Raw genomic sequence first — 12563 nt, forward strand, 5'->3', positions numbered from 1 at the left:
TTTCCTTTACTGTCACAAATGTCCACAAGGAGTCGGCCATGAAATCTGTGCTGATTGGCGTGATCCTGAAGGGAATTTTTCTGCTAGCAGGTAATGAGATCTATACAGTAATTGCAATGTGTCCTGAATGTTTGCGTGCCTGCTCAGGGCAGGGAGCTGGCTGTGCGATTAATGGTAGCTGGAGGCATGAGAAGGACGAGAATTCACTAGAAAGGAAGAATGTTTTTATTTTGAAGAGACCTAAAGTTTTGTTTTGGAAACTTTAGGGCCAGGAATTTCCTAGTTGCCTCCAGATAAACGTGGAGCAGTCAGTGCACTCCGTGTGCATCTTTGCTGCAGTTCTGCCTTGCTCTGAAAGCTGTCCGCAGAAATCCAACCTGGGGTGTTGCTCTGAGGCGCAGGTCCTTCTTCTGTACACAGGTGTACTTTGTAAGCATGTCAGTGTCTCCTGTTAGTTCTGTGAAGCATTAGATTTCTTTTGATGGCATCTTTTTGCTATTTTTCTTTTTGCTTTAATGATTTGAAACTCCTTTATCAAGAAGTAAATTTTTTTAGCTCAGGGGACAAGCCCTTAGCTGGCCTGTGCACTTCTGCGTCTCCTCCCCCACATCTCCTTGAGGAGTAGTGCACGGTGGGAGAGAGGTCAAAGCAGTGTGTTGCCATGGAAATGGCAGTAATTGTGCAAATATAATTGTGGCCGGGTCTGTTTGTTGCTGCTAATTCTCTCTCTCTCTCTCCCCATCTCTCCCTTCGCCTCCCTTCCTCCCCCCCATTTTTCTTTTGGTAATAATACAAATCCTAATTAGGATGCACCAGGGAAAGGTTGCTAGGAATTCAGCTGTCTTAAGGGGAAAGGACGACCTGCGTTGGCTGGGAAGCCCCACTGAACTGGCATGTTTCAAGAAAAGAGACCATGAATAGATCTCATCCTTCAAGGTTTTTTGGCATGTGACAGCTAAATTAGAATCTTTTTCTTTATATATGTTTTTTTCTTTTAGTATATGTTTTCTTATAGTACAATGAATCTTTGCTTATTAATAGCAGCTAGAAATCATTAGTTTCATTCAGAGAAGCTGAATGTATGGATTTGCATAATGCAGCTATGAAACAAGACTGTCCTTACCACATCAGTAACACTTCAGAATTTAGTGAATTTCTGTTTGAAAACGATGCAGACTGTTACAGCTTAGCAGCTTCTAACTGTGTGTTCCTGACGCTGTGTTACTGGGACTGTGCACTGGACACTGCTGAAATATCTGGAATCACAGAGAGGCTTAGATTAGAAGGGAATGTTGGAAAATAACTGTCCTCGGATAGCAGCCTTTGAAATAATACTTCAATTTATTTTTTTTTAGATAATTCTATTGATTTGCGTTTCTTAGTCTTTAACTATGTGAGAAACTCAGTACACGTTTTAAAATCTAATAATGTAATGAATCATGTTGATTATTCAAACAGTGTTGCCAACAGTAAGAACAGAAGTAAATGTTTGAGCTTAGAAATTTAGAGGGTGCAGAGGAGACTCAGTAAGCGTTACTACTTTTAAATGGATACCTAGAAAAGGATGCCTAAGCTTTCCTTAGAGAAGCAAATTAGTTTTTAGATTCTTTTAAATTATACAACAGTGGATATCATGAAACAATCTGCACTTCTGGGTACTGCAGTGGCCGAAATCAAAAATCTTATTTTTTCTGAAGACAAACTTTTTTACTTTCCTGAAATCTCTAGCTTTGTTTACACTCTGTGATCTGCAGCCAAACCCCAAATAACATACTTCTCTGCTGAGCTAAAATTAGCATCTGGGAAGCAGTATTCAATAGAAATCTCCTATTTTATTTTGGTGTAAGTAAGAATTTGGCAAATGGAAGATGTTCATAGTTGACAAAAATCATTGGTGATAATGAAGGAGAGAGGGAGGCCAGCTGCTTGATGAAGGGTGTGATTATTGCGAGCTGTATAAGGAGCAGTGATGTAGAACAGGGCTAACTGCTAAGCAAAGGGTCACACTGGCTGAAAAAAGATTTTTACAACTCTGGCACAGTTACCAGTTCTAAAAACTGCTTCAGACTCAAATCTGATACTGCGCTGGCTTCTAGGAGGGCAAGGATACCTCTTGTTCTTTTAGAGATCTTCTCTTTCTGCCTTAGCCATGTGAAGGCTGGTTGTTTGCTGGCAGAAACAATGAGGGCAATAGAAAGCTTGTTTTTAATTCCTCTAGGAAGAACTGCCTGCTCCTGCTGCTGAGTGTTTGCTTGTGAGGTTAGACAGCAGCATATAAAGACTTGAAGTTGCCAGCTCATTCTTTTTCACCCATTTTAAATAAATGATACAGAAATCACACCAGCTGTGTCCCATGGGAAAGCTTGGTGTTTAATTAGCCACCAGCCTGGGGTTGTGCACTCACCACAGGGACTAATTTGCCACCTGGTGTGAAGCACTCACCCACAGGTGTCAGCTGGGAGCTGGGAAACAGCAGCACAAGCAGGTGTTCCTGCTGCTGCTCCTAGGGAGAGTGCTGGCCAGAGGGGATGTGTGCAGGCTAGGAGGGAGAGAAGGATAGGAAAATGGGGCTCTTGTTTGGTGCTGGCCCAGCCAGACATCTTAGAAACAAATTCATGACCTGTCTCCATTTGTTATTCAGAACAATGCTATTTTCTCCTTGTTGCCCTAGTAAATAAATGTGACTGCTCTGATCTCAAAAGGGATGGCATCTCAAACACTTGGGACTATGCTGACCCTACATATCTTTCCATTCAGTGGCCTCTCCCTGGAACACCTACTGTAAACCTGCCCCTTGCTGTTCTGAAAGCCCTTCAATCCACTGATAGTCAGAAAACCCACTCCAGTGTTTTCTTAATTCTTCCCATCTTCTCCCACACCAGGGTTCTCCAGGCCTGCAGACGCCTATTATGCTTTATTTATTCCAGCACTTTTCTTTCAAGTGATCAGAGCTTTGTGCCGAAATCTCATTTCTGCCCTTGCTTCTTCCATTTCCTTAACTTACAATTATGCCCCAGGTCTGTGTGCTGAGCAGTAATTGCTGGAGGAAAAAGGAAGGGCTGAGGTAGTATTAGCAATTCTGAATCTGTCCATCAGCTGGGCTTTTCTTCAAGGCAGACATTACTGGCCAAATTCAGTGCTTTTCTAGAGGCACTACACAGAACAGTTCTCCTTTAATATAAGAAAAGTATAGCTGTGTCCTAGAGGGATCTGAGATAATGTTGCTGGCAGAGCAGCCCTAGCACAGCTGAAAAGAGCAGAATTACCAGAACCTCCTGATTCTGTTTCAGCGCTTCTAAGAGCACATATGTGTTATGGTCTTATATTGGAACTGGAAGATGGTGTTGAGTCTTCACATATCTGCAGATAGCACTGTCAACAGCAGGTAAATGCTTGGTCTCAAAAGAGTAAAGTAACTTGGTTAGACAGCAGTACCAGATGTTTGTGCAAGACTGGCTGAGAGGCATTGCTGGAATGTGAGGCAGTTCACAGCATCAGCACACGAATTCAAGAAGCTTCATATCTTTGTTAATTTTTTTTTTTATCATGCCATCAAGTCCAGTTCCAGTACTCCTAACGCACCATCTCCCCTCATCCCTTTTTCCCTCAGGCAACTCTCTAATCTCTTTGACATGCCTATTCTGTCTAGTGGCTTTTCTTTACAAATGTCTTTTGTGTTTTGATTCCCCTCCTTTGTGTGTGAATTCCTTCTTTTTCTTTCTGCTGTCCTCGTTGTGCTTGCTAGGTAGATTCTGCCTGTAATGCTATTAGATCAGGATAATCCATGCTTGGCTTATCTGTGCGACTGTCTCTGAAGATTAGTGAAAACCAATGTTATGGGCTAGATAAACAGTGAACTGGTTCAGGAGGGCTCTAATGTCAGTCTGAAGATGCTCAGGAAAATGACAGCTGATTTTCATTAACTACATTTGAGTGTAATGGTCTGTAATTTCATTGAGCCCTGTTGGGATGCATGTGCCTGGAGCAGATACACTAACTGCCACACGGTACTCTTCACCCAGTTCACTTCTGCAGGACTGGAAAGAACTTAAATCAGCTTGGTGCAAGTATGATAAAATACCTGTGGAGCATGTATTGCTTCTTGTTTCGTAATAAACTGGGTTTTGTGAATGTTTTACAACAAGGGGGTTGTCTGGTATCGTTTTCCAAACTATGGAATTTTAATTTTCTTAACTGTGGCTTTCCAATAACTTCCTGGCTGGTGATCTAGTTAGATGCCCCAACAGTGGTGCTTGGAACATGCTCCAGTCAGATCTATACACTTGAGTTTAAATGCACCAAATCTATGTATGGAAGACGCATAAAATCCTTGTCTGGGCTGTCTTGTCCCTTTAATATCCTCTGCTTGCTGTCCCTGCATGCTTATTAGCTGTGTTGTCTGAGATTGCCTGGGAGAGGACAGGGGAGTCTGCTGGATGACACAGTCTGGCTGGCTGAAGCTCTACAAACAGCACTCTTTGCAGCATCTGGACAGACTGCACAGAATTATCTTTTGTTGCTCTTATGTTAGTAGTAGGCCACTCTGTGGTGAGTGCAGCGCTTCTTGCTGGCAGCTCTTGGGCTTGCTGTGCATTCCTGAAGAGAATGGCTTAGAGAGCAGCAGTGCTGGGGAGGTCACTGTGCCTCGCAGGCTGGCTCTGGGGAAGGGAATTGCAATCCCCTGCAATGAGATCCCATTTCTAAATCTCTTTCGCAGGTGTGGAATGTGCTGTTAACATCAATGAGTGTGAGGAGGGTCCCTGCAAGAATGGAGCTGTCTGTGAGGATGGCATTGCTGACTATACCTGCCACTGTGCCCCTAGCCAGGATGGCATTGTCTGGGGAGGGAAGAACTGCTCTGTCAAGCTCACTGGGTGCCAGACACATGACTGCCAAAATGAGGCCTTGTGTATCCCGACTTACCAAGCTGAGAGCCACGGCCACCTGTGCCAGTGCCAGCCTGGTTTCTATGATGCCACATGCTCAACACCAACAACATTTTCCTTTGCTTCCAGAGGGTATCTCCTCATTGAGCTGCCCGTGAACAATCAGAGCAGGAGGGAGGTAGCAGGAGAGCAGCTTGCCAGTGTGTCTCTCCGGTTCCGAACCACCTTGCCCAGCGCCATCCTTTTTTACCGAGGCCATGAAGCTGAATACTTGTTCCTGGAGCTCTTTGATGGCATTCTGCATGCTCAACTGAAGAGGCAGGATGAGTACCTGCTGCAGCTGGAGGGGCTGAGAGTTGATGATGGCCACTGGCATAAAGTTGAAGTTGTTCTGCAGAACACTGTGCAGCTCAAACTCTGGCACGACTCCTGTGATGCAGGTATCTGCGTGCAGAGCTCTCTTGTCCCAGACAACGCTACTCCGATCCCACACGCCTTCCTGAGCATGTATGTTGGAGGTGCTGAGGATCCACTGGCCAACAACACGCAGAGTCAGCAGGGCTTTGTTGGCTGCCTGGAAGACTTGCAGGTGGATGCTGAAGCCGTGCTCCCGGTGGCTCTCCCTGTGAGCGGCGTTTCCCCTGTGACGCAGGGTTGTGACCGCACTGAGTGGTGCCTCTCCAAGCCCTGCTTTCATGGCGGGCTGTGTGTGGACCTTTGGACAACGTTCAGGTGTGACTGTTTGAGGCCATATGGAGGCCCTGCTTGCTCATATGGTAAGTGCTATGTGATTTACATCCGCCAACTACTTTGTCAATGCTTCAAGGATACTACATTCAGTACCTCCAGAAGAATTATTTTCTATTTGACCAGAGAGAAGAATAAAGCAAAACTCTTTACAAAGAAAACTCTTATTGATTCCCTGTCACTCACTCCTGCAGAAATGATAACCAGATTTGTGGTGCAGATGTTACTCCTTGTTGAACCAGAGGCTCTGACTCTGTGTCAGATCTGAATAACTGTAGGAGAGTAGGGAAGTTGTTTCACTGTAAGAAGCTGAGCTTGAGCTTCCAGTGAATGGGAATGTATTGCTTTATAAACAAAATAGAAAGTGTTAAAGTTGGCATTTCTGAGCTAAAATTATACTTATTTGCCTTTTTTATTCCCATAAGATTTATATTGTCCTTTTTTTTTGTTTTATAAAGTTGCTCTGCTGTTGCCTTGTCAGAGAGCTGATGCACATTTCATTTCTCTTGCAGAACACCCAGCAGTAACATTTGGCTTCGAGAATTCTACTAGCTTTTCCTCTTTCATGCTTTCTGATAGCCTTGGTGCAGACTTCAACATCTCCTTTTTCATTCGTAGTCTGAAACCAAACGGTTTAGTATTGCAAATCAGCAATGAAACAGACCCCTGCCTCACTATATACTTGAAGAATGGCAAGCTAAAGATTGAGATGTTATCTACAGATACTGTGACATTTCCAGAAAATTTAGTTGATGGGAGAAGACATTTGGTAGCTCTGTCTTTCCAAGGAGGAATTGTTGGTGCTCACCAACCAGACATGTATGTGGAGCTGGGACAACTGGTAGGAAGGCCTCTTTTAACTGGCTATGAAGTGTATATTGGTGGACGTCCTGACCCAGACAGCACTGACCTGTGGGGAGGTTATTTTAAAGGCTGCTTGCAAGACATCCAACTGAACGGCCACAAAATAGAGTTTTTTCAGGTTGAGAACTACAGTCTGCCGGATGAACTTAATAGGACTCAAAATATTAATTTGGTGAATGGATGCATCTCTGATAACACCTGCAAGGTAGGAGGTCTTGTTTCTCTTTGCATGCATGCAGTTGTTTATTATAGGTGTGTGACTGCAGAACAGTTTGACTGTTGCTGGTACCAGGGAAACAGAACAGGATGCCTGCACTCTTAGGCCTCACTCCTTATGATGTAATTCTTATCTCTCTTTGCCCTTTTTTTTTTTTCATATAACTTTTCAAATCTGAGAGCTACAGACATCTCTAGAATTAAACTGTGGGAAAAACTCCTGCCCTGTTATGTTACCAATTTTGGCAGCTGTTTGCTTTGATTTGAATACACACGAACACAAAAAGAACCAAAAAGCCCACCTGAAGCATAGCAGACTGGTAGATGATTAATATCAGAGGCCATAGCAACAAAAATAATAGCAAAGAAGGACATTTCCTTCTCCCCATCATCAGTAACATTGTACTGGTTGGAATGATGTGCTCAGAATAACCGCATTTTTCACAGAAAGCTTTAGGCTGGTGTCCAAACCATGGCCACTGTACATGTATGCATCCGAATATGTAGAGTTTGCTGCAGCTTGAAGGTCAGCATGCTGCAGACCAGTAGCTGTGTGGATGAGATGCTCTCTGAAGTACAATGTCCTTGCAGATGTGCTGCCAGCTGTTCTTTTCTAAACTGATGGAGTTCTACCTGGAGAGATTTTGTCCACCAGCTCTGTATGTAGGGAGGGGCGGGGGTCTCAGGACTTGCCTGCATAAAGTCTCTTGTACTTCCTTTGCTGCTGTTGATTCACTATTTTAATTACCCTTTCTCAATTTAAACACCAACTGTCACGTTTCCTTCCAGCAGGTTCTCTTAGATTTAACCATGAATTATACTGCTCCTAAATTGTGCTATTTTGCCTTACAGTCTGAACCTTGTCAGAATGGTGGCACATGCATTGTCACTTGGAATGACTTCCATTGCAGCTGCCCAGCAAATTTCACTGGGAGGTTTTGTGAAGAGAGAGTCTGGTGTGAAAGTGACCCATGTCCTGAAGCTACTACCTGTATAGATGTCCCAGCAGGATATGTGTGTGAGTACTGTTATCCTGCTTATGTGTTTACTATGTATTACTAGTTCTCACTGTTGTGATAAATATAAACATGTGCTGCAATTAGCAAGCTAAGAATGGTGGCCAAGTATGTACTGTTACAGGCAGCATGTACTTTATGGATTTACCACCAGCATGTGATAGAGTGAAGGTGGCACTCAAAGATGTTTTCTTCTGTTACTGAGGTTGGATCAGGGAGGAGCCTGCCTTCTGCTTGAGTGACAGCCTGCCTTATCAACATCGCAGTGCAAGGGCCATCTTTTTTCTCTACTGTTCATCCATTCCAAGAGTCTCACGTTATTTCACTAAGACAATGTGTTTTCAACTAAGACAAAACCAAAGAGAATGAAGAAAACTTGTTAGTTTATGATTCCTTGCTTTGCAGAGAATGTTCTTAGTGGCTACAAAGTGTCCAGGAACTCAGGATGTTGGCCTATTTTCAGCAGCTTTGTATGTGTTGCTTTCCTGACTTGCATCCTAGTTTTTCTGTAAGAAAAAGGTGATAGTTTTATTTGTGTGCAGTGCCGTGAAATTAATGAGTAAAAATTGCCAGATAAGAGCTAGGTATTATTAATAGAAATGTAACTGTAAACAGGAAGAGCTTTAATGATGCTAGCCACTGAGCTTCTAATCCTGCTCACACTAAGCTTACATGATTCTTACATGAGTCTTTCAAACCCCCAATGCCCTATTCCTTTATTTGTAGGTTTGGCTAATGCAACATTTAATAGTTCTGCTGCCATTGAATTTACCACCAATGCGTCTGTGACTAGAACTCTGGGCAGCCTCCTCATGGATTTCAGAACCAGGGACGAAGATGCTGTTTTGCTTCGGGCTATGGAAGAAGTGGACTCCCTCCAGATAGCTATTAAGAACTCCTCTTTGCTTGTTGACATCAGGAGCGGGAATAATATTGAAGGTGTCAGCTTCCTGAGTCAGAATGCTGTCACGGATGGCGCCTGGCACACAATCTCTGTGTCAATGGAGGAGCCTTCTGCACTGTCTTCCAGATGGGTGGCTCATTTGGATGGGTCTGCTAATATGACTTTGCAGGGAAATGCTGGGAACCTGGACTTCTTAAAGAACAATGCACTGATTGTTCTAGCTGAAAACTTCACAGGCTGCCTAGGACAAGTGAAGATAGGAGGGATCTACCTGCCATTCACCTCCGATCTCTCATATCCCCAGCCAGAACAGTTCCAGCAGTCCAGCAGAAGAACTGTCCAGTTAGGCTGCACTGGGGCTGATGTTTGTGCTTCTAGCCCTTGCAGCAATGCTGGCATCTGCAAGGACTTGTTCAACTCCTTCAGCTGTGCCTGCAGTGCTGGCTGGGAGGGGCTGCTCTGCGAGTCCAATATTGATGACTGCCAGTCAAGCCCGTGTGTTCATGGGAACTGCACTGATAGACTAGCAGATTTTGAGTGTGAATGCTTCCGGGGATACATTGGAAAGAAGTGTGACATCAATGTGGATGACTGTGTGCGGCATCAGTGCCAAAATGGAGCTACCTGTGTTGATGGGGTTTATGGCTACTCCTGCAAGTGCCCAGCGCAGTATTCAGGACCTCGCTGCGAGTGGGTATCTTGCCTGGTTTGAACTAGGGTAGAGAAGCCCCCATATAAGTAGGATTTTTCGTTTGGGGCACTTGGGGATTTTTTTTCAAAAAGGTTTATATTTATAACATTTGTGTTGGTTTGGAAAAATTCCAGCATATTTTATTACAAAACAAATTATTTAGACTTCCATCTACTTGTGCTGTTTAAACCAAATATTGAGATAAATATTCAAATGGTTGAACTTCATTTCTCAGATCCACCCAGGTTGAATTTCCTGTAGTTTACTCCATTTCTGCTGCAGATTATTATCTAGTGCTTGCACTTTTCTTTTTTGACCTAGCTGTGGTGCAGTTTGGTATTCCAACAATATCCTGTCACTACTTCTATTTTCTTCAGCAAAAATAGACAGCTGTGAAGAGAGTCCCATACTGATGACACTGCTACCACATATTCATACAATTCATTCACACGAATTCACCACATTCATATACAAACTCCTTTTTGGGGGATGCTTAAAAGTAATATTTGGTTACTATGGAAAATTTCTGAGACTTTTCCCTTCTCATATTGTGTCAAAGTCCTTCCTGGAAAAACCAGTGACTGTGCTTATGACCCTTGCCAGCTCAGACTCCACTGTATCTGAGTATGCTTTTACCTTCCTCACAACTGATGGCTTTAAAGGCAATCTTCTGCTTTTCCCAGATGGCCGTTCCCACCTGCACAGTGTGGTAAGAACTTCACCTGTCTGAATGGTGGCAAGTGCATCACTGAGACCTGGGGAGCCAACTGCACTTGCAAGCCAGGTTTCACTGGAAGGAAGTAAGTGTTATTTTTCTGATGCCTGCAAAGGAGCTTGTGCTCTGATTTTTACATCCATGGGATAGCTGAACAGGTTCAAATGCTTCATCCTCTTGTATATCCTTTTGCCACTCAAACAACTCCTCCAAACTATACCATTTATTTTTAGAATAGGTGGGCTTGATATTATACTGTTAATAGTATCAATTTTCACAGCGTGCACCACCTCTAAGTATTTTTTTGCCTTGTAACGATTAACTGACTGTGCTGGAGAGTCATACTGGCTTCAGTCGTACAGAAATGACAAGTAGAGGATTAGTATGTGTAAAACCTCCACGTTGCTGGACCCTGGAGAAAGCACTTTAAAAAGAGGTAACATAAAGTTTTCATATAAATGAGGTTTTTGTAGGTTTTTGATCTTGTGTTCTGTGACACAACAACATGAGAAATTTCATTTAACTCTAATAGCTTTTCCTTTCCAGTTGTCAAATTAATATAAACGAATGTGATCCAAACCCTTGCCAGAATGGAGGTACCTGTCAAGACTCTGAGAACAAATTCAAGTGCTTGTGCAGTGCCAGCTACGCTGGAGAGCGCTGTGACATTAACGTAAGCACTTCCTTCCTTTTGCTTTTGGAAGCTCCTCTCTGTTCTTCCAAACTTTGAATTATGAGAAGCATGAGCAGTCGGCTTAGTAGAATCCTTGGGTACCAGGGTATCAGTGAAACTGCCTGTGTGTTGTGTGTGTCTTGGCTAAAGCACACTGGTAAGCATGCTTGGCACCAGAGAAACTTGAAATGTGTGTAGTGGTGGTACAAAAAGAAAATTAGATATTCTAGTTATATTCTTTTCAAATAAGAACAGTGAAGAAAAACTTGATCCAAAGCTGGAAATGACAGCAGCAAATGTAATGCTTGTTGAGTGCTAAGGCTGTTTTCACCTTCAGTAGTGTAAACCAGGCAGTAAGAAGCAGCAAGAATATGGAGGACAAGTTGACAGTGAATAAAAACTTCCCCATTTACATTAAGTAGGAAGCTATTGGACAGTATAAAATTGCAGGAAAACCAGGAATGGTTGATCCAGCTGAGTTCAGAGTGCGACAGAGATGTGTAATGCACCAAACAGTAAGGCAGTGTCCTTATTTTTTTCACTCTGCCCTCTTCTATTCACCACCTTGTTTTCCCTCCCACAGTTTCTTGGAGAATGGAATTTAAGCTGCCATTTTGTCTTGGATGAGCTTAATTACAAAGTAGCTTCTCTTTCCAAAAGTCAGATAAAATCAAGCTGAGTGTGATAGAAGAGGAAAAAGTAGCATGCTTCTATCTGCTGTGTCTACTACTGCCTGGATGGGCAGTTTCTGCAATGCTTTTCTTTTTCTGCATAAGCAAAGCATTGCTGGTTGGGGCTGGAATCCTTCCTGTGCTGAAGCTGTTACATCGTTCACTTGCTTTTTTCCTGTAAAGCTGTTGCATGAGCAGATAGTTTGTCTGGTAACCTGGGAATGTACTAACCCATACTGCATGGAATCGGGCTGTGCACCAAAGTGGAGTCTGCTGCTGTTGCTGTTACTGAGGGCTACGTAACGCATGCACCATAAGGTCACTCCTGACCTTTCCAGTTTGCATGCACTGACTCCTTCAGGTATCTCTTTGCTCCCCGGACAACTGTAGATTCCTTGGGTTCATTTTCATCACACCCACTGCTTTCTGCAGAACAGCCTTTTCCCTCTTTAAAGGATGGTGCCTTGGTGGGATCAGGGAGGACAGACAGGCTGTGGCTAACTGGCGTGTGTGCTGTTATTGGCAGTTGTAGAAGCAAAGGCCTTGACTGCATTCTCTTGCTCTTTCTCCTTCCCCCCAACAGCAGCAAATAAGGAGCATGCAACAGGCAGTAGGATAGGCTGCTAAAAACTCCTGCAGCGTTGGTAAAGTGCAACTAATCTGCATGCTTGTGCAAAACTAGAACTAATTGTAGTGCATGGCTTGAGTTTCGGCATTCTCAAAATCAATTTGAACTTCAGGCATTTGAAAATGGAAGAAGGGCTTCCAGGTAGTCTGGGAATAGTCCTGCTGTGCATTGCTCTGTGATGTGGGCAGAGACTGGCATCCAAAAGCAGTAAATGTTCAAGCTAGGATTCTTGGCAGATAGTATTTTTAACAAAGAGAAGTGTTTCTTGTTTTTAGGTTTATTGTTAAAGGTTTCTTTTAATGATAAAATTCCACATTTAAAAATTCTTTGTTGTTGCTGTTCCCTGTCACCTTAATCCTACCAGTACCAAGATACTCATTTGACTGTTTCTCTGCTCTGTACTTGAGCCTTTTATCTTCTCCATCTCCCATCCACGTACTGATTTAACATCTCCCTGCTGCAAGCTGTCTGTTTCATTGTATTTTTACATAGTGTGGACATTAAAGTATGTCCTTCTAACTTAAAAGTTTTGAGCTCACCATTCAGTATTCA

The 12563-nt window shown here is 43.2% G+C and overlaps 1 protein-coding gene across 7 annotated transcripts in view; it reads left to right on the forward strand.

The window, feature by feature from the left end:
* CRB2 (crumbs cell polarity complex component 2) overlaps nt 1–12563 on the forward strand; it is a 65409-nt gene that overhangs the window by 46776 nt on the left and 6070 nt on the right. For all 7 annotated transcript variants that reach the window (XR_007380645.1, XM_048966063.1, XM_048966064.1 and 4 more), the window contains 6 exons: nt 4718–5662; nt 6146–6702; nt 7566–7731; nt 8456–9323; nt 10008–10124; nt 10586–10712. Coding sequence is in view for 6 of the 7 variants with exons in the window: in XM_048966063.1 (XP_048822020.1) it covers nt 4718–5662; nt 6146–6702; nt 7566–7731; nt 8456–9323; nt 10008–10124; nt 10586–10712 (2780 nt within the window). In the remaining variant the exon portion in view is untranslated. The remainder of the gene's footprint in view (nt 1–4717; nt 5663–6145; nt 6703–7565; nt 7732–8455; nt 9324–10007; nt 10125–10585; nt 10713–12563) is intronic.

This window comes from Lagopus muta, chromosome 19 (genome assembly GCF_023343835.1).
Source record: "Lagopus muta isolate bLagMut1 chromosome 19, bLagMut1 primary, whole genome shotgun sequence".
In the NCBI taxonomy this organism is placed as follows: Eukaryota; Metazoa; Chordata; class Aves; order Galliformes; family Phasianidae; genus Lagopus; species Lagopus muta.